General features: G+C 37.5%; 1 protein-coding gene across 2 annotated transcripts in view; it reads left to right on the top strand.

The window, feature by feature from the left end:
• The window catches only part of LOC127441537 (netrin-G1), a 94246-nt gene extending 89406 nt beyond the window's left edge, over positions 1–4840 (top strand). For both annotated transcript variants that reach the window (XM_051699079.1, XM_051699077.1), the window contains one exon: positions 3091–4840. In XM_051699079.1, the coding sequence (XP_051555039.1) occupies positions 3091–3341 (251 nt within the window). In that variant the 3' untranslated portion in view covers positions 3342–4840. The remainder of the gene's footprint in view (positions 1–3090) is intronic.
• Positions 4841–18868: the final 14028 nt, after the last annotated feature.

Below are 18868 nucleotides of genomic sequence, written 5' to 3'. Positions count from 1 at the left end.
GAGGGGATTTACCCGGCAGAGCCGCGCCCATTGAAGCCCCCAAATCGCCTCCAGCGCCAGCCGGGCCGGCCTCGTACCCAGAGGTAAAAGGCGAAAAAATCTGAATGAGTGGTTGCGAGCCAGCTCCTTTTATACCCATATGTCCGGGGAAGTGGCATGCAAATTCCACTCGCCAATTCTCATTGGCCTTTTCTCAAAGATCTGAGGTGTTCGGGGCTCTCAGGAGCGACCCCTAGTGTCACTACATCGACACAACATCGAGTGAGTGACAGAAGGGGAACTAAAAGGCAAGCTGCCATCAGTGGCATAGCCAAGGGTGGACGGAGTGGGCCTAAGCTCACCCATATTAGACCTGGACCACCCAGAATATTAGAGATTATTATTTGACTTCAAATATATATTTATAAAATAGCACTGAATTTTTAGACAAAGGGACAAAAAATTGTTTTTTTAATACTAAATAAATTTGAAATGGATATATTTGTAGACAAAGTTATCGAACCATGAACGTTTTTATAAAAACAAATTTTTTCTGAAAATTGACATTTATTCACTTCATAACTTACAACTTACTGTAATTTGTGTCAACTCCTTCAGACACACAAAAAGCATACTTTTTTAATTTGATCCATCCAACAAGAGTGTAAAGTCTTTAATTATCTAATAATGGTGTTCAGTAAAGGAGTTAAGTGATAAAATACATTTTATACAATTTACAGATATTTTTCTGTTTTCACACTATTCTGAAAATTTTGATCAAATTGAATATTTTTCTATCTTCACCATGTGTTGTACACTGGCGTCATTTAGTTTTTTGCCTCAGTTGAAGCTGCCACAAAAACCTAAACTTAAATGCCAAAATGTATCCCACAATTCTAACAGAAATTACCATAATGGGAATGATGGAGTTGACAAGTTAAAGCTGTGACTGCAGAAACTTAAACATTGTTTGTTTAAATTTTATTTATATATATATATATATATATATATATATATATATATATATATATAAAAAAAAAAAAAAAACAGAAAACGTGTCCTGCTGTTGCATCCACCATGAGCAGGAACTGTGAAAGGGGCACTCAGAGTTATAGCCAACCATGACATTTTCTGATTGACAGGAGCTGATGGAAAGTGAGGACAACTTTGATAGACAGTTTTTTATGGAAAATATCATTTAAAGTTTACTTTATGTATTGTTTGATATTGTACAGATCCCTACATTTCATTTTATATTTATATTTATTAATTTGTTGTATTTTTAAATACTTTATTTGGCAGTTTAACATTATGACCTCTTGCTGAGTACAGGTTAAGTTACTACATGTGCTTCCAAGTATAGAGCATGCATTTTTAAAAATGATACTGAAATTATTTAAAAAATATATATATATAAGCAATAAATGCCCTGAGTATACACCTTTCCTTTAGATTTAATTTTCCAGTATTTTTATTATGAATTTCTTGATTTTTAACAAAAAGATTACTTTTAAATGTAAGACATGTTTTGTCCCTTATCTCAAGAATCAGTGATAGTTTAAAACATGCTGTCTGAAAGTGTGAAAGAACTGTTTGAATGTGCCACTTCTCTGTTGTTAAGGAAAATTTCGTAAAAAAAAAAAAAAAGAAAAAAGAAAAAAGAAATGGGCGAAAACTAGGCCCATCCATTTTTATTGAGGCCCGCCCAAAAGTAATTTCCTGGCTACGCCCTTGGCTGCCATACTAGAGGTGGAGCTGGGGATGGAGGAGAGTGTTTCTAAATTGTATTGGTAGGCGTGAAGATCAGCTGATTCCAGCTTGACTAATGTGACCTGCCTGAGCTGACGCTATGCTTGATTTTTCTGTGAAATCTTACATAATATAGTGGGGTTAATGCTTAAAACAAGAAAAAGAAAGAAAAAAAGAAAAGAAAAGAAAGAAATTTCAATGTAAAATAAAATTATACATTATAAATTCTGAACCTATGTACTGATTACCATTGTCCCATGTCCGACAAACATCTGAACTTTTGGTCAGATTTTTAGGAGTGAATGCACTTAGCTGCATAGAAAAAGCTATAGGATGCTCCCTTGCTCCCTATTTAGTGAATGACTTAACCTCCAATGTGTTGTCTGTCTGAAATGCACCTTATTTTCATCCTACCTCCATAAAAATCCTCTGAAAGCAACATTTCTCAGCTTTTGGTTGAACCCGCTGATTCTCAATGTAATAATGCACAGTAAATCTAGGTTTTCTAAGGAAAAATAGCACTAAAGTACACATTAGTGTACATTGTGTTTAGCAGCATGGCGTTTCATGATAAATAAATAAAAAAATGGTATATTGGATGAAACTAGAGACTCCAATCTTTTGACTCAAACAGGTTGCATTATTAAAACTTAATTAGGTTTCTTACCAGATGTAGTATTGTTAGCGTTTCTCCCAAAGACAAACTCTGCTGTGATTGGCGCCATGTTGTTTTATCACATGATTCCCTACGTCGAAAGTTTTAGACTGAGAGGCACTTGCCCCCTCAGATAGGGTGCATGACGCCCCTGGAAAGTTTAACCATTTACTGACAGCAGAGAGTCTTCTGATCAGTTGGTTTAAATTAATTTAAATTATGCATTGCATATAGAGAAGCCAAAATACAATGCCCACGCTTGTGTGCACGGGGTTGCACAAGGTTAAACTGTGTCGCTTTTAACTGCTATTGTATGGAATTCAGCAACATTCTTTAATTCCTTTTGTGTTACGCAGAAAAAAGAAAGTAATATGGGTTTGAAATGACATGAGGGTGAATAAATAATGACAGATTTTTCATTTTTTAACTGTTCCTTTAATGCTGGCTTTCGCTGTTTTTTTTTCAGCAGGGATGATCACTCTCTGATTAATAATATCACGATAGAAATATTACAGCTGGGTCAAACATCCCCCATAGTGTCCTTAAAAGACACTACTGAGTGTCTCTCCAGTGCCCATCATAAACAATCACACACACAGCGACCTGACAATCAGTTTGGTAGATGCACTTTTTTCCCTGGAATGTGCATCCTAAAAAAGAGAGTCAAGCAATGCATGTTCACTTCTCTTTTTCTCTGCTCTCCACAGCTCGAGTGTGTGACAACATGCTCTTGCGTTGTCAGAATGGAGGTGTTTGTCACCACCACCAGCGCTGCCAGTGTCCAGCGGGTTTCACCGGCTTACTGTGTGAGAAGACCCAATGCCAGGGTAACTCCTGTGAGGAGCTGCAGTCCAGCCAGAGTGCTCTCCGCCCCGCACGTGCAGCTCAGACACTCCCACTGGCTCTTCTATCGCTCATCTCCTCCCTACTGGCCACCCGAGGCCCTACATCACTCTGAGGGAGACATTCATGCCCCAAAGACATTTGCCACAGGGGCTCTCAACCTGAATTCCTGTTAGAGGACACAAGATGGCCAAAAAGTAATGCTCCCTTGCAACAAAAGAGAAAAAGAACTTCTTTTTAGGAAATCACAAAGTTTTCTACTCAATACTATGTGTCAATTAAAGTTTGCCAGAGATGATGTATAAACAGACTACAAAACTAAAGAAACTGAGAGGAGAAATGTATAAAAACAATCCTAACACTCAATCTTTGTTACAAATGTTAGGAAAGAAATCAAATCAATACACTGGGAAACTGCTCTGAAGCCATTCGTCAAATAAAACATCATCTCTGAGAGCTTTGAAAACCTCTGCAATACAGTTTTTGGAGACAAATCGTCAATGTCAAGATGAAACAAGATGTTCTCCTAGGCTACCATGTAAATGGAAGCACACCCTACCAAACTGGCTCTCAGAGTTCTCACAAACTATGTTTTCCCCACCATTTCTCTTCTTCCTGTAATTATGTGAAGTCATGTAAAAGTCCAATCTTCTTTTTTGACCAATGCAGTATTGGTGAGATTGATGTATGTCTCATACAGACTCGGCTCCAGCTCTAAGATGAGTGAAAGTCGGGCCATAGATTTCCAAGTACCATGGTATAAACTTGGTTTTTGGACATTGCACTATTGTAACACCATGTTTTTGGTCATGTACCATGCTAATACCATGGTATTCTTTGAAGTAACTTGTAGTACCATCTAAATACCATAGTACATGAATCAATCAGTACTATGATATATATCAAAGTACCATGGTGTTACCATTTGACACAATAACCATACCATGATCCTGCCACTGTATTGTACCTCGTGTAAGAGAGGGGGGTGGTTTCTAAGGTGGGCTGAGCGCATGATTAGATGGGCCAGGCCCACCCTGGCCCCCATATGGAGCTGGGCCTGTTCACACATGTATTGTCACAAGCTGATCAGTCAGATCTTATTAATAATGAAGGAATTTCCATATCTGGTGATACTTTGTTGCCTGGTATAAAATCAAATATAACATATGAGAAACATTTTTGTTGAAATTTTCTACTGGGATATTATCATGATAAAGTAAATAAGAAAACAGAACAAGAGGAGAGACCTTTTTGCACTGCAGTAACCTTTAGAATTTGGGCAGGTCTTGATGTGTTTTATTAATGCCCCATTGAAGTTTCATATCCCTGTTAAGTTGCTAACAAGCTGCTTAAAATATATGTTTACATTCTCAGCAAATAAGCTGTACAAAAGATTTCACACCGCAAAAAAAAAAAAAAAAAAAGGCAAATGATTTCATGTTTCTTAACATGAAAAAGGCATGAATTCATAGCAAATAAGGAAATTATATATGTAATTAATTGGATTTACATTTAAACGTAATTAATGTATTTGTTACAGTTTTAGTAATACTTGCTATTGAAGCAATTATTACTTAATATATAGGTTGTAATAAAGCATTGACTAATTGCTAACTAAGCATTTTGTGTGACCTAATCTAAAGTGAGAACTGTATATGCCTAATTAAACATTTTTAATGATCCATTACTCTGCAAACTTGGCCCTGCAATAACCATCTCCACAGCATCTCAATCACAGAGGCTCAAAACAGACACTAAAACTTGAAAAAAATAGACAACATGAAAGTACAGGAATAATAGTGAGAGAAAAATCCACAATTTATTAAAAGAGATCCTAATTGCTCAAATGCTACTTTAGCATTTTCCATCCTATTAAGCTTTATGAGCAGACTTGTTCTCATTATTGCCAATTAAAATGACTGTTTAATTCAGTTTCACCAGTGGATCTACTATAAATATTTAATAAAATTTTATCCGATTCCAGAAGTAAAATCGAAAAATCCCGCTACAGTCTGTGCACGTGCTCTGGAAACAGCCAGCATGTCACCATGGTCACATGACAGTGATGAAAAAAAACAAAAAAAACACACACACACATAAATAGGAAAGAGAATGTTATAATATTGACTTTTAAGTTATATTTTGCCAATTCAGTGCCTATTAAACTTCATTAGTGACACACGTTGTCATGCCGTACATGTTACTTTTCTCAGTGCTGGGGTGAATGGAACAATAACAGTAGTTTGTGGTTATTGAATAGGGCATTTTATGTAACAATTTTCCAGAGATTGCAGGGGCGGATTTGTATCTAAGGAACCATTCCTTGTAGAAAAAAGATACAAGCACAGTATTTAATGTACAAATGTCTGAAGTGTGACAAAAATGTCCTAAGATTTGAATGCCGATTAATTCAGCTTTCAGGATTCAGGCCGGGAGGCGCCCCCTTCAGGAAGACACATTTGTCTCTCATAGGAAGCAATTTTTAGCCAAATTACCACTTTGAAGACAAGTTTCAGTGAGCAAAATTAGATATTCAATACATCAACAACTTTTATTACTTCAAAGAAAATGCAAATGTTTAAGTTTACAAGACATAAAAAATAAGACCCGATGAAATATATATATATATATATATATATATATATATATATATATATATATATATCCCAAATTCTGTTTTCCATTTAATTTTTTTCTGAATTCCATGTTAAAAAGATTAATTCTTTTTTCTTAATCAAAAATATGACTAATCAAATGCATTCATAAAGAGTAATTTTTGTCAAATAACATGAGCACAACAGAGAATCACTGTATAAATTAAAAACTTACAGTACATTCAGTACAACTTGCTTGTGAAATTCTTGATGTAATAGTAATATTATTATTATTATTATTATTATAATTATTATTATTATTACTATTAATAATAATGATAATAAACTGAATATCACATTTTTACTATGCAGTAGTAATATATTTTTTGTCATCATTTCTTCAGTTTCACGCGTCCATTTAAACCAAACTTTTATTTTGATGGGTGACTGTGTCAGTTTCTGTGTCTGTTTGACGGAAGTGTCACACTTCTGGATAAGCAGTTTGCTATGTGGTCATTTGATTGTTACACCGTAAGAGGCTACAATTTCATTAAATAAATAGTCTGGAATGTGCTGCACGCTTCGCATTAAATAAGCGTTTCACTTTCTGTAATCTAATACACAGATTACAGAAGTCAAAATGTGATGTTTTTAGCCGGTCGACACCTTCACACATCACTTTGGAGCATGCAACACAAGAGAACTTTATATTTCTTAAATTAAATCGCAGGCTGCTTAATAGTTTAATAATCAGACTAGGACACATGTACAACACATTTACAAGATCAATGGAAGATTTCAAGTGCTCCTCGCTGCAGACTGTAGTGTGATAACGTAGTGGATGCATATTGGATTTTAGTGATATAGTGGATGTTTTAATGTGCATGCGTATTCACTTTTAAAGAATTTGCTCCAAGCTCAGGAACGTCAAAGCCGGCTGTATGACAGGGGCACTCGACTATGGGAATTCACACCGGGAGATAAAGTGCTTGTATTACTGCCCACCTCAAGCTCTAAATTACTCGTCAAGTGGCAAGGGCCCTTTGAGGTCGGAGATCTCGATTATGAGGTTAGGCGAACAGATGGCGCGGAGCACGTCAAGTTTACCATCTCAACCTCCTAAAATCATGGAGGGAGGTGTTCCCTGTGGTTTTAGCGACGGTATTCCCCGAGAGGGCAGATCTCAGGCTGGTGGTGACTCTCAAACCAAATTCATTCACCCCGGTCCCATGTGGAGACCACTTCTCACCATCACAGCTCACAGACGTGGCCAAGTTGCAATCGGAATTTGCAGACCTGTTCTCGCCTCTCCCCAGTCGCACGAACCTCATAGAGTACCACTTCGAGACCACCCCAGGATGTTTCAGCATCTCATGGACAAAATTCTCAGACCCCATACAACATATGCCGCTGCATATTTAGATGATATTATTATCTATAGTGATGACTGGCTGTGGCACATGCAACATCTGAGAGCTGTCCTAAGGTCGCTGTGATGGGCGTAGCTCACGGCCAACCAGAAGAAGTGTGCAATTGGGTGGGTGGAAGTTTGGTATCTGGGGTTCCACTTAGGCCATGGCAGGTGCGTCCCCAGGTTAACAAAATCGCAGCGATTGTGAACAAAAAGGAGGTGAGACAGTTTCTGGGGCTGGCTGGCTACTACCGAAGGTTTGTGCCTAGTTACTCTGACATCACCAGCCCACTGACTGATCTTACTAGAAAGGGGGCCCCAGGTCCGGTCCTGTGGATGGAGTCGTGCCAACAAGCTTTCCTAAAAACTAAATCTGCACTTTGTGGGGGTCCACTTTTACATGCTCCTAATTTCTCTCTCGCCTATATTTTGCAGACAGATGCATCTGACAGAGGGCTGGGGGCAGTTCTCTCACAGGAGGTGGAGGGGGAGGAGTGACCGGTGCTGTACATAAGTCGTAAGTTCTTGCTGAGAGAGACTAAGTACAGCACCGTGGAGAAGGAGTTTCTGCAGATTAAGTGGGCCGTCCTCACTCTCTGCTACTACCTGCTGGGTAGCCTTCACCCTCTGTTCAGATCACGTCCCACTCCAGTGGCTTCACCGCATGAAGGATACCAATGCGTGGATCATGCGTGGATCTCCCGTTGGTACCTGGCACTTCAATTTGAGGTGATCCACAGACTGGGAGCGCAGATGGATGTGGCTGACTTCCTCTCCTGAAATGGGGGGGGGGGGGGGTTGGCAGGCTGGAGGTTGCCCCGGCCTGAGTCAGGCGGTGGGGATATGTGGTGATGGGGGCGTGGTCGTGTGTCTGTCTGCGGGAGAGAGAGAGCAGTAAGGCTCGTCACCTGGATTTTCATTATCTCTAACATGTGTTTCTTGTTGTAGTGATGGCAGAGGGAGACATAAAAAGGCACACGAGGCATCAAAGTGACAGAGAGAGACCAGAGAGAGAATGTACCTGTGAGTGCTCAATAAGAAGCCCTTACTCATTTGTGTGCGTGACTACTTGGCCACTGAGTGCCTTTTTGTTTAAGATTATGTACCATGCTGAAGAGCAATAAACAAATACTCACGTTGACAGTTCGCTGCCTCCTGACTCCTTCATTGCCCAAACAACGAACTTGTTATAATACACAATAAAACTTCGCAGTTCACAATAAAGAATCACACAAAGCTTTCTAAAATATTACTAGACAAATGTATGCTTACCTTATCTAGATGTCCAAAACACCCTACACCACAGCCATGTCCCAATTCTCCTCCTCCCCCCTGTTTCAGGCTTTACTGCGTGTGTCTGTGGCAGTTCTATGTCCTTTGGCCACCCACTACCTTACGTAAGGGACTGGATTGAATTTGGCCAACGGGGGGGGGGGTCCAACAAGATTCAAAAACAGTAAATATGATAAGGCGGATATGTGCAGAGAGGCACGGTTCGGGGTGCAAATAAAGTTTATTTGGGAAAATCCATGCTCACACTCAGCACTTTATATAGGAATGCTATTGACAGCAACAAATAGCTCCTTCAGTTTATCTGAATCTCTGTAGGCCCACATGACTGTGTGTGGGCTGTCAATATCAAAGTGCTGACACAGCGATTCAACTTCAGTCTCTCCATACATTGCACTAGTGTTCTCGGGCCACTGTGCATAAAGCACCTTCTACTCCTCAATTAACTTGTTATATCCAGTTTTATCTGGCAACCCAGCCCTGGTCGCTCTGACATGGCCTTAAATACCCTGATTTCCCTTCAAATTGCCTTGTGTGCTGAAATGATGGTAATTTCTCTTTTTTGAAGCTCAAGTGACAGTTCGGATAATTCTTGCAATGCATCGCAAATGATACCTAGGTTGTTTACAAACGCATGGGAGGATATGCACATAGCAAGTCCACTGTATGTTTGCTTCGTAATGCCATCACAGGAGGGATCCTCTGTGGCTGTTTTAAAATGCTTGTAAAGTGCTTGGTAGTTATTCCACACTGCTTCTACTGTTCTAAAACTTGATGCCACCCACCTAGTGTCTAATATCTGACCAATTTTGCATAGCTGGACATCTAAACGCTCTGCAAACTCTCTCAGCTCCATTCGTTTTTTTTAGATGTGCTATAAATTGAATATAGCTTGTCCATCAATATTTTTTAAATAACTGATAGCGCCCATCTCTTTCACTACATCGCCTACTGTGAGCTCAAACCTATGGACCGAGCAGTGCCAAACAGTAATATTAGGGAAAATAGCCTTGAGCCTACTTACTACTCCGCTTTTGTGCCCTAACATGAAAGAAACAACATCACACGTTACTCCAATGAGGTTTTTAGAGAGAAATTCCTGAGTCAAATGTTGGCTCTCCAGAGCAGATAATAGATGACGGACAATTCCTTCAGCAGTTAGATCATCTAGCTCTACGAGTTCAATAAAAATGTTTGCAGGCTTGTCCATATTAGGCAACTGAACCCTAAGGTATATGATCAAGGAACTCTTTTTGTTTAAACTGGTAGATTCATCCAGCATTATACTGAGTTTGGGTGCACACTGTACTATTCTTTCAAACAGTTTTCTTTTCATTTCTGCTGAAATATGTTTCTGTATATTTGTACACGCAACATTGGAATGTAGAATTCTACCCATATCAACTCCATTTAACTCTTGGCAATCAATCTCATGTTCAAAGCCTGTGGCGTTTAGCCTCCTTGTACGCCGTGCAAAAAACTCGAGATGTAGTGGCTATCTGTTCAGACTGACTACTAACTATAGCCTGTACTAAGGTGTCACCTTTCGCCTTATCAAGTATGTTTGCTGCTGCTAAATGAGCCTTGGTCCATGCATGTTCAAATACTTTTTTCGGAGAGCCCGTTGCTGTTTTTTAATATCCGAAGCAGACAAGGAGCACTCTCCTCTCCCTCCAAATCCAAACTGCACTGTACCTCCTCCTGATGTTGAACCTGGCTAGCCGCTGCTGTGGCAGCCTCCTGCTCCTGTCAGTGAACCTGGTTAGCTGCTGCCACGATAGCCTCCTGCAGCTGCTCCTGCTCGCTACCACTGCAACCGCCCTCGTGTGTTGTCATCGCCATCCTGACTCATTTAGAAGCATCATGCTACTCTTATTTTCTTTTGAAAAAGGGTATTAAATTTAACTGTCTTTTTGACATTTTTACTTTGCACACTTCTGATCCTCTCTGCTTCAGGTTTTGGCTTTTTTTTTTTTTGTCTTTGTATGTGTCTGTTGTGATTGGTCAACTGCGTAGAGCGTGTGTCGGAAATGTAATACCCCTTACAATAACCGAGTTTCAGCTCCCGAGTCTTCCTGAGCAGCTGTAAACACTACTGTAACTATGGTAACAGTGCCATCATTTTTTGCTGTACCAGTTCAAGCCAGAGTCCGATAATGAATGAAATAATGAAAGTTTGGAAGAACAAGCTGATCGACCCAAACCACCTTCGCAAGCACGACTTGAGCAGGACGTTTCACAGTGGTAAGTTTTAATTTAGTAGCTTTCTTACAAGTACACTGTTGATTATTGTGAACCTAACAAAGCTTCAAGTAAAAGACACGTAGTGCATCTAAGTTAGTCATCTTTTGCTGGAATGGGTGTAGCTGAACTTTTTCCCCCGAGATATGAACGGAGAACAGAGGCTTACTCCCGGTTGGACATTACCGGGTGTTTTAGAGATTTAGTGAGCAAGTTAGCCGTGGACTACCATGGATAGTGGCCGTAACATTACAGCTTGTAATAATATAATTATATAAGACTCTTGAGATCGACCATTTTATTACACAGTTTTAAGTAAAAGCTGGGCCACAGCTGAATAGTAAACCTTTACCAAAACAATAACATTACATAGCAAGTTAGCCGAGCACTACCGTCGATTGCAGACTTAAAATGATCGTTTGTAAAAATAAATCCATCACCACACTTGATCACTATTCATGATAGTAAGAATGACAAACAATCTGCATAATTCTACACAATTGTAGGTAAAAGTGGGCCCATAGCTGATTAGCAAAACCATTTCAACACAATAACATTAGCTAGCAGGTTAGTAGAGGCCTGCAGCTGTGCAATGGGTGTACACCGTAGCTACAACACAAAACTCTCGGTAGCAGATAAATCCACAAATAATCAAGCATACTTACAGGTTGTGATCCTGAAGCGCCAGATTGTCCCAACAAAGAGGGAACTGCACCATCTTTCAGGGGTAACCGACTGGAAAATCCGGCATTGGTTGTGGTTGTACTGCTGAGGAATAGTGGTAAAAATAAATTTTAACCACTGATACTTCAATTCGTCTGCCTTTGGATGTCCAAACAATGAGGTTTTGCTTTTGCAGTGAAGAAAACAGCATCTTCACGATGTGGCGATAACACTAGCCCAACTTATTCTGGCCTCGGCTATAACTACGTTTGTTTTAGGGTGGGCCAAAGTATCCCTTAGGGCGGGCATTATGCAAATGTGTTGCATTGTGACATAGATACTTTATGGAAGAAATGTCTGGACTACAATCCAGACATTTCATGTAGTTCTTGAGCTGTGTTGTCCGTGGGAGAGAATAACTCCCTTTTGCGTGGACTATGTGCTTTGTAACTTTGCATACCTTTTACATGCACAAAGAGCTATGTTACACACTAAAAGAAAGGTAAAATCCTAAAAATCATAATAGGGCCTCTTTAATATAAGGGAGTTGTTTTACAAAGATAATTGTGTTAAATATACATATTTTCAAAATGCATTGTGTGAATGTTATCTATGCGTTAGTGAGGGGGTACGCGAAAGGATGTTGAATGTTTGGAGGGGTACGCCACTGTAAAAAGTTTGGGAACCACTGCACTACGTCATCACACTACAGTCTGCAGCGAGGACACTCTCTATTGACAACGCAGTACTGGTCCGAAAGGGCGAAACTCTCACACTGGCCCCGCGACAGCTGGCCATACTTACTGTTGAACCATGTTAATAAATGTTTAATTAGGCATATATAGTTCTTACTTTAGATTAGGTCACACAAAATGCTTAGCTAGCCATTAGTAAGTGCTTTATTACGACCTTTATTAAGCATTAATTGATTTAATAGTAAGTGTTCCTAAAACATTAATATACACATTAATTAAGCAGAAATGTGTATCCAATTAATTATATATTTAATATCTTTATTAACTATGAATTTTTGCTTTCTTAATGTTCTCATAAACACTTCTTTACCACTGGTTTGCATCAACTAAAATACATCAGTTAGGTATGATTAACAAGTAGTTTACTAAGGTAAAAAAAAAAAAAAAAACATTATCAAACTCCCTATATATGAACTTATAATAAATAATTTGCTAAAGTGAATAGAAACAAATAACATACTATTTATATGTAGCTTATTAATGTATTAATAATGTAGGAATAATAATTTATATATGATCAATTAACTACAAACTAATGCTTTACAAATACTTTATACCATGTAGTTATTATAAAGTGTCACCAAAAAAGGCAATCTTTTTCTTTAAGAGTATTTTTTTCTTGATTTCCAGTAAACAAATCTAAGCATTCTTAAAATAAGATACATTTACTTGACAAGCAAAATTACATGATACGTTGTCTTGTTTTCAGAGAAATCTAATTAAATTTAGTAACGTTTATGCTTAAAAAAAGAAAAATTATTTGCCAGTGGGGTAAGAAAAAAGAACTTGATTCAAGGGGAAAACAAGTTTATTTTTCCCCACTGGCAAATAAGACAAAAATGTCCAGTAAGTGATGTTTTTTGAGTGCACCAAAGGGCTTTGGTGTGGAATACTTGTTGCTTGAAGCCAACTATGTTTATGAATTAAAGATGAAAAATGACTGTTGGTTTATTGCCAGTTCATTACCTGAAAGCAACAGGCACACACCAAAGCCTCATAACAGCCTGCTTGGCAACTGTGAAAATGAAGGAAATGTTCATTTCTGTAGAAAATGTGCAGAAAAACAAAAAACACAGTCTAGATGCAGTATAATATACAGCACAACATTCAACTGCCAATATATATAAAACTTAAAATTCTGATTGCATATTCAACAAAAAAGCCTAATTCTTACCCATTTTTCATGGTAACAAAATGTACCTCTGTGTGCACCTGCATTTCATTATCAGCTTTCAGAAGCAGGAAATCAAACACTGTACACTGACATATAAAGTGTATATATATATATATATATATATATAGTTTTTTAAATTAAAAAAGTAAGTGCTGCCTTAACATTTCTAGTTTTGCTAACTTAAAAGGAAAAGTTATTTAAACAGAACATAAAGTTGAATGATATAACTTGTCAAATGAGTTTGTCTTTTTAAATAAACTTGACTTTCTTAGTTCAATCAACTAATGATATTGATAACCATGAATGTAGTTAAGGCTCATCTCATTGTCAGAAGTAAATAAACTACCATTTGATGGTAAATGGCCAGGTGCTGATCAGTGACCAACATCTGATACCTTGATCATATTCAGACTTAAGGTTGTTAAAGAGACATGCATGGCCCTTTACACTTCACACGCAAATCACAGTGATGGTGACAATCATTAAACACATCATTGAGTAAAAATATTTGAATTATTTCTACATGACAAATAACCGACATTGACAACAAACACAATAGCCAACAGTATAAATAAAAACAACAAACAGTAAAAACAAACATGAAAAATAAGGCAAATACGCTGCAATTTGCATCATTTATTCATGCCGCAGTGCATGTTGGGAATCCGGATATGTGAGTGTGATGTGCATAGTTGTCCTGACATATATTTTTATTTCCACTGGATAGTTTGTCTAAGTTCATTAACTTAAAACAAGTTCAGCCAACAAAACTTAGATAATGAAGTTAGCAGGGTAAACTTCTATAGCGGTACATAGGCATTCAGAGCAAATAATAATATTTTTGTGTTTTAATTTTCTCTAGGAAAAGAAAGAAGTGGATTTACACTGCTAAATTAAGGCGAAAATGCATTATCAATGTCTGTGAAAAGGGTCCATTCCCAGGGAAAGAATACAGAAAATCTATAGATTTTTCTACTACAAATCGGTTTAGATAAAAGTGTCTGGTAAAAGTATAAATGTAACTTATTATTAATTGCTATTTGACACCTTTAATAAATAGCCAGTACTCTACAGTTAAGGAATATTTTCTGGCATGGCTCAAATTTCAGCCATCTACTAGAGATCAATTCATAAATAGTCATAAGAAATGTTTGGACCAAATTCAGTATTCTCACTGAAACATGTTCCAGATATAATAACAGGGCCGGATTTAAGGGCATGGCAATAAAAGTTTTCCATCAGAGACAGAAATCAAATGTAAATGACAAAACGAGTAAGAGAGGTGTGTTGATGAAATATGGATTGGAGAATGTCACTCACTCCAATCCAACTGTGCATAACCAACCCAACCGTGCATAACATGCAGCCGTGATACGGCAATCATTTTCAAGTCCACGCTGGGCACTCGAATGGAAATGAAGTCATTCTGAGACTGAGACACACAGGGAAAGCAGCTCCAAGGCTGGAAAGATTACATTAGTGAGATTAGACCTCTTCATTTCAATCAAATGAAAACCTCCATCGCCCTTGATCTTAATAACTTTCCTCCCAAAAGACAAGTTTAAGTGAAGATGTCATTTTATTGTGAAAAATAACTGCCATGTTCATTTATTCCTTTGTAAAATTGTTGATTAGGTGCAGTCTGTCCGACTAATTTTGCACAGTTTCTAGACACGGTCAAATAATTATAAACACTTTGCACTTCCAAGATTGAAACTAAAGATTGGCCAGATAAATGAGTATAAACATTGCACCCCACCAAAAAACAAGGTTTACTACCTCTCATTAGTTTTTAATGCAAATGCTGTCAGAATGCTAATGAGTGTGTAATGAGACTGAATACAAACTGCCCACAGCAAACTCCCCCTCTATTTCTGATGGACATCAAGGGTCAATGAGGGTAAATGCTCTTCCTCATTTCTCATATTTTACAATAATAAATGGTTGCTCTTTAGATTTCCTTATGAAAACAACTTCTTTATCAACAGACTATTGTTTTACAGTTTGTCAGCTATTTTTACACAATTTCCCCCTGATTCTGCATTTTGAAAGCTGTATGCTAAAAAGGTGAAACAGAATTCTTTGACTTTCCCCCAAGCCGTGAATGAATCCTGTGGCTATTCTTTGTCAAGTGTTGGAAATGACACTGAATTGAGTATATAACCAAACTCAAGGCCAGTCATTTGTTGCAGTGCTATTTCAATACTGCACGAAAGGCGCCTGAGCATAGGCCTAGATTTATGTTTGGAAACTCCCCCAAACCACTGCCATTGAAACAACCTCTTATGAAAATTCGTACTTAATTTACAAGTTGTGAATTTCGGATGATTTCGTTTGAGTTCATTCGGATGAATTTGTACGATTTCATCACGTGCAAATGCCCAGATGTCTAATGCGGAAGTAAGCATGAGTTTCACGCACGAGGCGTTAAGGACATCCTTATTAATATTTTGCCCTTACCCAAGCCCCTTATCTAAGCCTAATCGAGAGTGTTTAAACATGATAGGAAGCTGTTGTGTGTGACAGAAGCAAGGAATTGTTGCGTATTAGATGGAAACGATGTCCAGCTACGTCATTGGCTGTAGTGAAAGTCGTACGAATTCATACAAGAGCAGTTGTACAATATCATACAAATTAGCCAAATTTAGAAAAGTCGTATGAATCCTTACGATTTCGCCACGAGAGTGTGTAGTTTGAGACTATGAGAATTTCTGTATGGTCCCTTTAGCATCATTGTGGGATTATAAATGGCTTACAGAACTAATGGCATGTTCTCAAGGTCCCATTTTTCAAAGCGGTATAGCGGTGAAAGGAGCTGCCCACTTGAGACTGTCCCTGACAATGTTACTAGGCCAAGATGTCCCACACCTTAGATGAGAGGGAATACGAGGTGCATTTTAGTAAGGCTGTAAAACATCTTTATATGTCTCCCTGCTTCTCCAACTTCCTGGGCCATTTTTAAACTTTTAAAGATTATAGTGTATCAAGAATGTTTGCAGAGCACATGGTCATATAGTTGATGGATGATTATTGAAGCACAATGTTTTTTCAAAGTACAGAAGGCCCAGCCTTTACTGCTGTAAAGCATTAAGCTTTCTTCACCAGGATGTGGCCTGTTTACCAAGAATGATGCTTTCCCCAGAATAATGGCCACATCCATCTCTGAGGAACAAGATTGTAATGCCTTATTCATGGCAGGGTGTGACACTTTGTGAATGTGACTGCTCTTTTCCACTTTTCCAATGTTACCTGCTCACAGAGTACAAGATTTAGTTATACTGTCTATTTAAATTTTTTCTAATTAAAATAACTAAATAAATAATTTTAAAATTATATTATCAGCACAACAATTTGATTGAAAAGCTGAATTGAAAATTAATAAGAATTCCAGAATTTCTTAGTATTTGGTTGGTCCTCCTTTGCTTTAATGACAGCATTCACTCGAGCTTGCATGGATTGATGATCCATGTAAACCAGCATGATTTGAGAATATTCAAAAGAGCATCTTGTGTGTCTCAGTTGAAGTAAGAATATCTAAAACTTTGTAAAAAGAAGTCTAGAATGTCTTTAATAAAATAAACAAATTTGACCAGTGACCTAGAAATAGTGCAGATTCTTAAATATTTCAGATGTGTTCAATATTCTTAAATATTTCTCATCTTTACTTAAAATTTTCAATATCTAAAACTATATTTCAAATTTGAAATTAGATTTTCAATCCCACATGCTTGCGTATCTGTTCTTATTAGATGAGTTAAGAAACATTCACATATTACACATTTTAAACAGAAAATCCTTTCCTCCTTCACCTGTATTATGAACATTGCTGACTTTGGCTCAATGGTAGATTGTGTTGGTTTATGAAGAGATCAGTGCTTGCCAGTCTCCAAATGGAAGCTTACCATTTGCATGACCACATTGGAGAAGTCATACTTAAGACATGGAGGCTTCAGTGCTGGATTATAACCACAGGGAGCTTTGCTTCATTTGTGTGACCCAGTGTGTGTCATGCCTTTCATTTCTCTGCCACGGTCAGTATCATATAATACTGTACATACAAAACACTGTCAAAAACCTGTTGATTGCAAAAACCCGTAAATTGGTTCATTGTATGTTACATTACCATATATGATGAAAAAATAATTGATTTAACAAGACAATACAAGTAACTTTACTGTAAAATACAGTAAAAAAAAAAAATAAACAAAAAAATTTAAAGTAGCAAGCATGAATTACCTTAATATTTACAGCTAGTCAGAGGGTGGTGGACTGTACTTTGTCAATGCATTCTTTGGTTTCTGCAACACTCAGCATCATACAATACAATACAGAAAACATTATTAATCCCCAAGGGGCAATTTAGAAATTGCTATTCTGTCAATGTGTGTGCTGTACTGCAGAAATGCAGACATTGCTCTGGTAACATTGCTCTGGTGAGCAATGATAACTTCCTTTCTTACACTAAACATGCATTCAGAGAATGGCCATATAGTAGTTGTGATTCTAAAAATAGCAACCCTAACTATGCACACATTTTTACTGTTTCTATATTTAATCTGGTTAAGTTCATTTAATCAAGTTATTTTCCATTCTGGTAAATCAATAAAGCATAAATGCAAATGTATTAACGTCAAATGTTGTAAGTTGTATGTTAGGTAAGGGAGATGGGATGCCACTGAACATTTTCCATTTAGGAGACAGTTTAAGAGTTTTAAAACTTGTCTACCCAGGGTCAAAGCCATTAGAGAGAATCTGAGCTCTTTTTTCAACTCTCTTGCACTGTACATTTCAGTTGTTGGCACCCTCTCATCTTCAATAACAGAAATGTAATCAGATTGCTGGAAGCATGCAGATATTGTTGTGAAGATAGATTAAGTGTTTTTCTAGCTCACCTCAGTGTACGGTGTCCATATTAGGAACATACCAAAGTAGTGTCATGACAGCTACAATAATTTGTACGAGATGGTGAAATCATAAGATATTGTATGACTTGGATTGTATGAAAAGCTATTACTTTTTTTCGCATAGAGACCAAAAAATCAACAAACAGATTTTCAAATGGGATCAATATAGGCATCAAATTTTAGCTAGCCTCCTATCCAACACTTTACTTTAAGATAGTAAACATCTGTGAATAAATCTGGTTACTCAAATTTGGTTACTATTTATTTATGCAGCACAAAAACATAAATAACCTGTAACACGCTTCCCTTCTCATTCCAAACATGTTTTGGGTTTTTTTCTTTCATGGTGCATAAAAGTTATTTTCCTCTTAAAATCGGGTTTAGGGTTTGGGTAAGGGGTTACACTATAGTTCCGTTTAGGTTTGGGTTAGGGGTTAAACTTGGGAAAAAACTTCATTTGTTGATTCATTTTGATTGATAATTGCTGATTTAATATTTATTTTCTAAGGGAGTAAAGTCATATGTTTTTAGGAAATGTTTAATTCATTTGTGGAAATACCCAAATCTGGAAATTATTTTCAGGGCAGCAGTTCATCTAACCACCAATATT

The sequence above is a fragment of the Myxocyprinus asiaticus genome, chromosome 5 (assembly GCF_019703515.2).
Source record: "Myxocyprinus asiaticus isolate MX2 ecotype Aquarium Trade chromosome 5, UBuf_Myxa_2, whole genome shotgun sequence".
Taxonomy (NCBI): domain Eukaryota; kingdom Metazoa; phylum Chordata; class Actinopteri; order Cypriniformes; family Catostomidae; genus Myxocyprinus; species Myxocyprinus asiaticus.
Note: the sequence above shows the minus strand (reverse complement) of the source record. Positions and strands in the feature narration are given on the sequence as shown.